General features: G+C 58.9%; 1 protein-coding gene across 1 annotated transcript; it reads right to left on the bottom strand.

Annotated features, from left to right (window-relative positions):
- Window positions 1–216: 216 nt before the first annotated feature.
- MYL3 (myosin light chain 3) lies at window positions 217–5,481 on the bottom strand (the record flags this gene model as incomplete). Its single annotated transcript, XM_079713140.1, has 6 exons — window positions 217–245; window positions 588–665; window positions 1,786–1,959; window positions 2,778–2,927; window positions 3,064–3,091; window positions 5,341–5,481. The coding sequence occupies 6 exons, from the start codon at window positions 5,479–5,481 to the stop codon at window positions 217–219; spliced, it is 600 nt and encodes a 199-aa protein (XP_079569266.1).
- Between the last annotated feature and the right edge of the window lie 2,380 nt (window positions 5,482–7,861).

Below are 7,861 nucleotides of genomic sequence, written 5' to 3'. Positions count from 1 at the left end.
CTGAGAGCAAAGGCGGTCACACGTTACAGTGGAGGGGGGCAAGCAAGGCTGCGGGACGTCAGCTGAGAACTGGAATTGGTGGAGTAGGGGAGGTGGCAACAGGGGACCTGGATGACAGAGGCAGGAGGGGGACAATAGGGCTGAAATCAGCAGAGGTGGCAAAGGTGGTAGCAGGTTTGGAAGGAAGGGTGGGAGGTCTCACCTGGGGCAAGAGGTTCAGCTGGACATGATGTGCTTGACAAATGCTGAAAAGAAGGAAAGGGTGAGCAGCAGGGCTTCGGCCCTGGGTAGCCAAAGGTGGGGACCTAGGATCCTAATGCCCCACTCCCGCCAGCAGACTCCCTGCCCTGCTGAGTTTACCTTTTTTTTTTTTTTTTTTTTTTTTGCGGTACGCAGGCCTCTCACTGTTGTGGCCTCTCCCGTTGCGGAGCACAGGCTCCGGACGTGCAGGCTCAGCGGCCACGACTCACGGGCCTAGCCGCTCCGTGACACGTGGGATCTTCCCGGACTGGGGCACGAACCCGCGTCCCCTGCATCGGCAGGCAGACTCTCAACCACTGCGCCACCAAGGAAGCCCCTGAGTTTACCTTTGTAGTTGATGCAGCCATTGGAGTCCTCTTGCCCAGCCATCAACTTCTCCACCTCATCTTCTGTCAGCCTCTCACCTGGCAGGAGTGGAAAGCTGAGTCAGCATTGTTGAGGTGTGAAGGGTGGGGGGCCCCCTTAGCCCCTCTGGATGGTGGATGTGCCTCTCCAGTATTCCCACACCTCATATTGGTACACACAAGGTCTGGGCTGTCACCCTTATTTCTAAAACCAGAAGAATCAGTGACAAGTCAAAAAGGGCAAGGCCTGGGGTGCAGGCCTGGCACTCCCTCCGAGCCTGGGCTCTGTCCGTAACAGTGCCATCTTGTTGTTCAGGTCACCAGCACATACTGTCCCCTGTCCTCAATAGGCTGGCAGGACTCCCTCCATCAGGAGTAGGCCAGGTCCCCCATCTCCCTGGAAGCAGTCCCTCGGGGCAGCCCTTCAAGGCTAGAGGAAAGACACATAAGATAGAGCTGGGGACTTTAGGGGATGACCATGGAGGGGAACAAGAGACACCACCACTGTTCCCCAGACAAGTCTGGCACTTTCCCACCTCTGTGCTTTTGTATGTGTTGTGTTGGTTCCCCCACTGGAATGCCCACTGCAGTTTCCCTCACATCTCTTAGCCCTCAGTCACACACACACACACACACACACACACACACACACACACACACACACACACACAGAGACCAGCACAGGGCTGAGCACACAGTAGGCACTCAGTAAATGTCTGGTGCAGGAAAAGTTCACTTTGCGCAGACACAATTGGTGCTCAGTGAACATTTGCTGTAGGAAAACTTCTCTTTGAGAAAGGAACGCTCCTGCCAGCCAGGCACCTGACAGCGGGGGTCAAGATGCCCAAGAGGCAGGCACAGTACCTCCTTGGCTCTGGAATTTGACCTTGAGGCAATGAACACAAAGCCTGGATTGATCCCCCTGGATGTACCGCCCTGCCCCACCCTGTCCCCAGAGCTGTTCCTGTTCCCCTCCAGTTCTGTGAGCCGCACCAGCTGGCTTTCTTTATTCCCCACCTAAATTTCTAAATTCCCCACATTTCTGTCGCCTGCCGTGGAGACACCGTGACTGCATCACCCTCCATTTCACAAGTGAGAAACAGGCCCGGTGGGTGACAGAGTGCTTTCTCCCCGATGCCCCAGGAAGGAGAGAGTGGGGTGGGGAGGAGGCTGCCCTCACCCAGCGTGGCCAGCACGTGGCGGAGCTCGGCGCCCATGACCGTGCCGTTGCCCTCCTTGTCGAAGACCCGCAACCCCTCCACAAAGTCCTCGTAGGTGCCCGTGTCCTTGTTCTTGGAGATGTGCTGGAGCATGGGCAGGAACGTGTCAAAGTCCATCATCTTGGAGTTAAGCTCTGGGGAGAGATGGCCCAAGCATCAGGCTCTGAGGGGCAGATGGGCATCCCTCCCCTGTGTCTGGCAATGAGGAGCTATTGCCCTCACCCAGCTCCCAATGCACTCTACACCAGTTTGTCATTTACAAAGCACTCCACTGTCACAAGGCACTTTACAGTCAACTGAGAAATGCATTATTTACATTGTCCTTTGCTGTTCACAAGGACAGTGGCACGACAGGGGGCTCTGACTAGCACCTCTGCTCTTCTTTGGGGGAACAGTTCTTGCTAGCGTCTCTCTATTTTTCTTATCAACCCCGCTCTCCCCACACCTGTGATTGGTCGAGAGCAGCTGGGCCGATCAGAGACCTTCTCTGGGACTTCTGTACCTGTGGCGAGGGCTTGGGCCTCACTGCTCCTTGGGGAAAAGCAGGCAACCCTCTCTGGCCGTGGTGGTGAGGGAAGCTGGCCCTGCCCCACAGAGGGATGCCCAGGAGGCTAGGAAGGACAGGGAGAGCATATGGGATGCTGAGGCCAGGCACACCCTGGCCTGCCCTCACACCTGCCACTGAAGCTAGTTTGCGCTGTTGTCAGTCCCCTCCGACCAGGAGGCCTGGCAAATAGGCATGGGGCCGGATGGTATAGGAACCATCACTGCTCGTCACCTTGTCAGCATCACCTGAGACTGGCCTCCAGGTCCTCCTCCAGACAATGGGAGGATGTTAGGAGAATGCACAGCAGAGGAGTTCCCATGTTGTCCCACCAGCGATGGCAGCCCACCCTGGTGGTCTCCCCCGGGACTGGCACTAATGGGGACATCTCAGGCTGGGCGTACCAACCTTCCTGCTTTGGCTTCCCTAGGACTCGGAGCACCTCGGCCTGTGTAGGGTTCTGGCCCAGCGCCCGCAGGACATCCCCACACTGCCCATACGTGATCTTCATCTCACACTTGGGTGTGCGGTCGTACAGCGTGAAGGCTTCCTTGAACTCTGCCGGGAGAGAGTGTGAGCTGCGGACACTTCTAGAGTCAGCCCCCCCGACTCGCCCCACACTGCAGGGAAGGACTCTCAGCCTGGGGGACCCGGGCCCCAACCCTGGAGCCCCTGGCTCAAAACCCCCACTCACCTTCAATCTGCTCCGGTGTAAACTCGATCTGAAAGGGACCCCCAAAGATTCTGAGTGTCTGGTTCAGAGGATGGGGCCAGGCGTCCTCCTGGTCCCTCCGTGTCCAGACCAGGCCTCAACCCCTCAACTGCCCCAACCCGTCCACATTCCAGGATTCCAGCTTCCACTGCCCAGGACCTCCTGCAGTCCACCTTGACTCCCTCCTGCCTCCTTACCCCTCCCCCCATCCCACCTGAGGACCTTGGGTCTGCATGTGCCCAGACCCTGACACCAGGTAGGCCTCATCAGGGGAAGTGGTGAGGAGGGAGGCCTGGTGCCCTGAATCCCCAGCCCAGGGTGGGCCTTACCTGAGGCCCCTGGTCCTGGACAGACGTGCCTGAAGCACAGACTGGCTTTGCCAGCTCTGCCAGGCCTGGGGCCCAGTGGGCAGGACTGTCCACATAAGTGAGATGGGAGGCCTCATCTCACCAGGGTGGGGGCGGGAGGAGGAAAGGCGAGGGGGCAGGCCGGAGAGCCCTGTCACCATGAGAACATATTTGCAGGAGGGAGTGTGTGTGCGGTGTGCGCGTGCGTTCACACACCTGTGTGTGCATCTGTTTGCATGTGTCTGCCCCCCACAGAGCCCTCAAGGCTGGGCACTTTCACTCACGTGGCCCTGCCTACACCTGAGTCTTACACAGTCCCATCCGTAAGCACAGGGCAGCTCCCCCAGCGTGGCACAGCAGGGGGCCAGGTCCCAGCGGTTGAGTGTTTGCTGAGGCCACATCAGGGCCACCTGGGGTCAGGAGGCCTCCTGGGACCCGGTTTCCCCCTCCTCACTTGGATACCAGGTCTATTTTTATCACTGCAGTCACTCGCCCCAAGGTCAAGGTCGCACAAGGAAAAGGAGCTTGGGGGAGGGGGACTTGACTGGCGCCTCTCCCACTGCTGCTCCCTTGGAGTCCCCTCCACCAACCTCCGTAGTGCACACCAGTGCAGAGGGGGATCCCGCCCCTGCCACCCTGCTGGGTCGTCCCTCCCAACCCTCTGGCTTAACCCTGTGCTGGGAAGACCAAGCTGTTGTTCCTGCCCCACCCCCCACCCCCGAGAGCTCTCTCTCCACCAAGAAGCCTGCTGAGATTACGGGCCCTGGGCCCCTGGCACAGCTTTCTGCAGGGGGCACAGGAGAGGCCTCACTAGTTCCTCTGCTCAGAGGGGAGACTGTGCAGCCTCAGATCCGGTGAGACCACACAATGCCACCTTGGGCCCTAGGGTTGTCTGACCCTCACCAGGGGGCCTGTGGGACACAAACCTGGGGTCTGGGGTTGGTCAGGAGTCAGAGTCAACTCCTGGGAGCACTTGCCATGAGTGGTTCCCATCAGCCTGTGAGGAGGACTTATTGTCCCATTTTACAGCTGAGGAAACTAAGCCTTAGAGCAGTGATGGGAATGGAGCAGAGTTGGGATTTGAACCCATGTATTGAGGGACAAGGTAGGTGCCTCCAGGAAGGGCTCAGGAATGGAGATGGATCTGTGCAGATGGGCTGCAGGTCTTGCTGGGGACCGTGAAGGGCTGGGAGAGCTCCATGGGGCCCCTCAGCCAGCAGCCAGGGCAGCAGTGGCCAGTGGCCAGCCAAGAAAAGGCAACGGGCAGGACACGGGTACGTGCCACTATGCAGATGCCGCAGGTGGGAGTCATGGCTCGTTCTCCAGGTTTAGACTCTGAGAAAGGCTTTCAAGCCAAGCCGGGGAAGGGCTCCTGGGGCCACTGGTCACAGTTCCAAGACCAGCTTCCTCCATGACCTACCCAGACTGGCTCAGTATCGCCAGCTCAAAGCTGAGGCCCCACCAGCTCTGGGGCTCAGGGACCTTGGCAGGGGTGAGTGTGACCCAGCCTGGGCAGGAGCCCTGCTTCCCTTTACTCCCCACCCTGTCCACCCTGGGGAACTTGGTATGGACTTAAGACCCCACAGCTGAACAAGAAAGGTCCCTGCCTGGCTGCGGGGGTGAGGGGCACAGGCAGGTCCAGGATTCCCCAAGGATGTGAGGTCCAGGGAAAAGGACAAGGGAGAGTCAGTTTCCAACCACCAAAAAGATAGTCCCTTCAGCAGCACTGGGGTAGTCCTGCCTGATGTCTGACCACCATCCCTCCTGCTGCAGCCCTCCTGATGCCTGAAGCTTCCAACTTCAGTTCAGTACTCATTTTCTGGAGCCTGGTCTTCCACGGGGTAGATCCACTCTGGGATTCACTTACCTACCCTGACCTTCCCACCGAAACCCAGCTCCCACCCACACCCACCTTGACCTTGGAGACATCGAACTCAGGTTCCTTGGGGGGCTCTGGTGCAGGTGCAGGTGCGGGTGCAGGTGCGGGAGCTGGAGCTGCCTTGGCGGCTGCCTTGGCGTCATCCTTCTTGGGATCTGGCTTTCTGGGAGGCATGGAGGTTGTAAGCAGAGAGGGACGTGGAGAGAAGGAAGCAGAGAGCCGGGTAGGTGAGCCTCCCGTAACCGGCTTTTATCCTGTCTGGACACCTCATGACCCCAGCCCCACCCCTGCAGGGCACAATGGGGACAGGGCCATAAAAGGACATTGGCTAGGCTCAGGGGCTATTTTGGGGCCTGGGGGGGCATTGTTCAGGCTCAGGAATGGGTGGGGGAGAGGGAGGGCTCTCCATTCCTCCCAATCACCTGTTGGGGAGAGAGCGGGGGAGGGGAGGACAGAGGTCAGTGCTCAGCCCACACACACACCCTCCAAAGCACACGCACACACGCAGCGGCCCTGCTGCCCCTCAGCAGGTCAATAAACTGAAAGGGTGCAGAAGGTTGCAGCGAGCATGTGTTGTGTGTTGTGTTGGGGGCAGGAGGACTGGGCACCCCTTGAGTTAAATTTCCCATCTGTGCATCGAATTCCATGTGTCTGTGCCCGTGTGTCTACACGGAGGGGGAGAGGGAGGTCTGCGTGTGTCCATGTGTGTTGTCTCCGTTTGGCTGGGTGTTTGTATGCAGAGGGGGTCTCTGTGTATCTATGGTAGGAGGGTCTGTGTCCATGTGGGGGATGACCCACCCCGGCCCGCGGGCGTTGCTTCTGTGTGTTTGTGTCTGGGTGTTTATCGTGCCTGCGTGAGTGTCTGGTCATGGCTCGCAGGCAGCTGCAGCCCATCTCTGGGAACACCCTAAATGGCAGTAGGATGGGGTCTGCTCCCTCGTGGGCGGTCACCCAGCCTAGTTCAACAGCCAAGCAGCCTCCACAGCCTCCCGCATCAGCACCTGCCCAACCCTGAGGTCGGTTTCTTGGTTTCACCCTCACTTCCTATTGCCCCTCTTCCACAGCTCCCCGCGACCCACTTTCCCCACACACCCCAGGGCCTGCTCCCGCCAGACCCTTGCACGCACTGTACCCTCTGCCCTTGCCCCTCTGCTTGGAGCATTCGAGGCTTGGCCGCACTGCACCCTCCTCCAGGAAGCTGTTTCCACTGCCCCATGTTGCCCTCTGCTGACACTTTTGCTGGGGTCCTGAGAGGGTCTGCCTCTCTGAAGGACCCCAGGGCACTGGAAGAGGTTTGCCTCCCGGGTGCCCAGTCTAGGGTACGCCCCCCCCAGTTCCTACCCACAATGCCACCCCAGATGACAGTGACAGAGGGCAGCCTGGCTGTTCTACCATTTCAGGAGTTGGGGGGAGGAGGGAAGGCTGAGGTGGCATAAGGCCCTTCCAGGCACAGAACTCGGAGAGTGGGGACATCTTGCAAACACATTGGCCTCCATTCCTTGCCCAGTGTCTGTGCCGGGGGGTGGAAAGGAGGTGTTCCCTGTTATTTTTAAATGCCTGGAGCCTTTGATAGAAACTTCAGAGGCATTGCCCGCCCCCCTCCTGGCCCCCGGGGATTTCCCAGGTATAAGGAGGCACTGGGGGTGGAGCCTGAGGGGAAGATTCACTTGGGCCTCTACCTGGATGCCCCCAACATCCCCCTGCTGAGCCCAGGTCCCTCTCATCCTGTCACTCAGCCTCATGGTGAGTCCAGGGATAGGGCTGGGTCCCCTCCTAGCTGGAACACAAGACATTCCTCTCCTCATCTGGAGGGCAGAACACCCCACATCTGGAAATCTGACAACATCCGGCGCTGGGGGAGAGGCAAGTTTTTCACTTTTCTTCCAGATGTTTGGCAAGAGTATTAAGAAAGAAAGGGGTGGAGGAGGGTCCTCAGAGACCAGCCAGAAATACCACAAGAGGAGAAGACAGACAGAGGGGGACACACAGAGACAGACCTCTGAGCGGCCCCATCACCCAGACCTGCTGACCCTAAGGACAACTGACTCTGGACACCCTCGAGGGCTCCCACCAGCCACAGGCACAGCCAACAGGACACCACCCAATCCCCTTTCACTCATCATGGGGGAAAATGAGGCCCAGAGCCTTGGACATCCGCAGGGGTGCCCAGAGTCCCGATCTCACTGATGCACCCACACACAATTGCCCTCCCTTGGAAACTACTCAGCATCAGTGGGAACAGGAGTAGATGAGTGACACGGGCCTCCTGAGGCTTGGTTCCCAGGTTTGCAGACTCATGCAGCCTGCTAGAGCCACACAGAGCCACCTTCCTCTGCTTGGTGAGGGGGTGTCTTGGTCCTCTTCCCTCGAGCACAGGGCAGATATGGTCCTATAGTGGGGATGCTGTGTACAGAGCCATCCTCCATTCCCTCCCCAGGGCTCAGATGGGCCTTTGACTGTCCGAGCTCTGGCTCCTCGGAGCAGCAGTGCCCTAGGCTCACCCCGCAGGGCCACTCTCAACCCATAACAAATGCCCAGACCCTAGCAGGGACTC

This window comes from Hyperoodon ampullatus (assembly GCF_949752795.1).
Source record: "Hyperoodon ampullatus genome assembly, chromosome: 10".
NCBI lineage: Eukaryota > Metazoa > Chordata > Mammalia > Artiodactyla > Ziphiidae > Hyperoodon > Hyperoodon ampullatus.
Note: the sequence above shows the minus strand (reverse complement) of the source record. Positions and strands in the feature narration are given on the sequence as shown.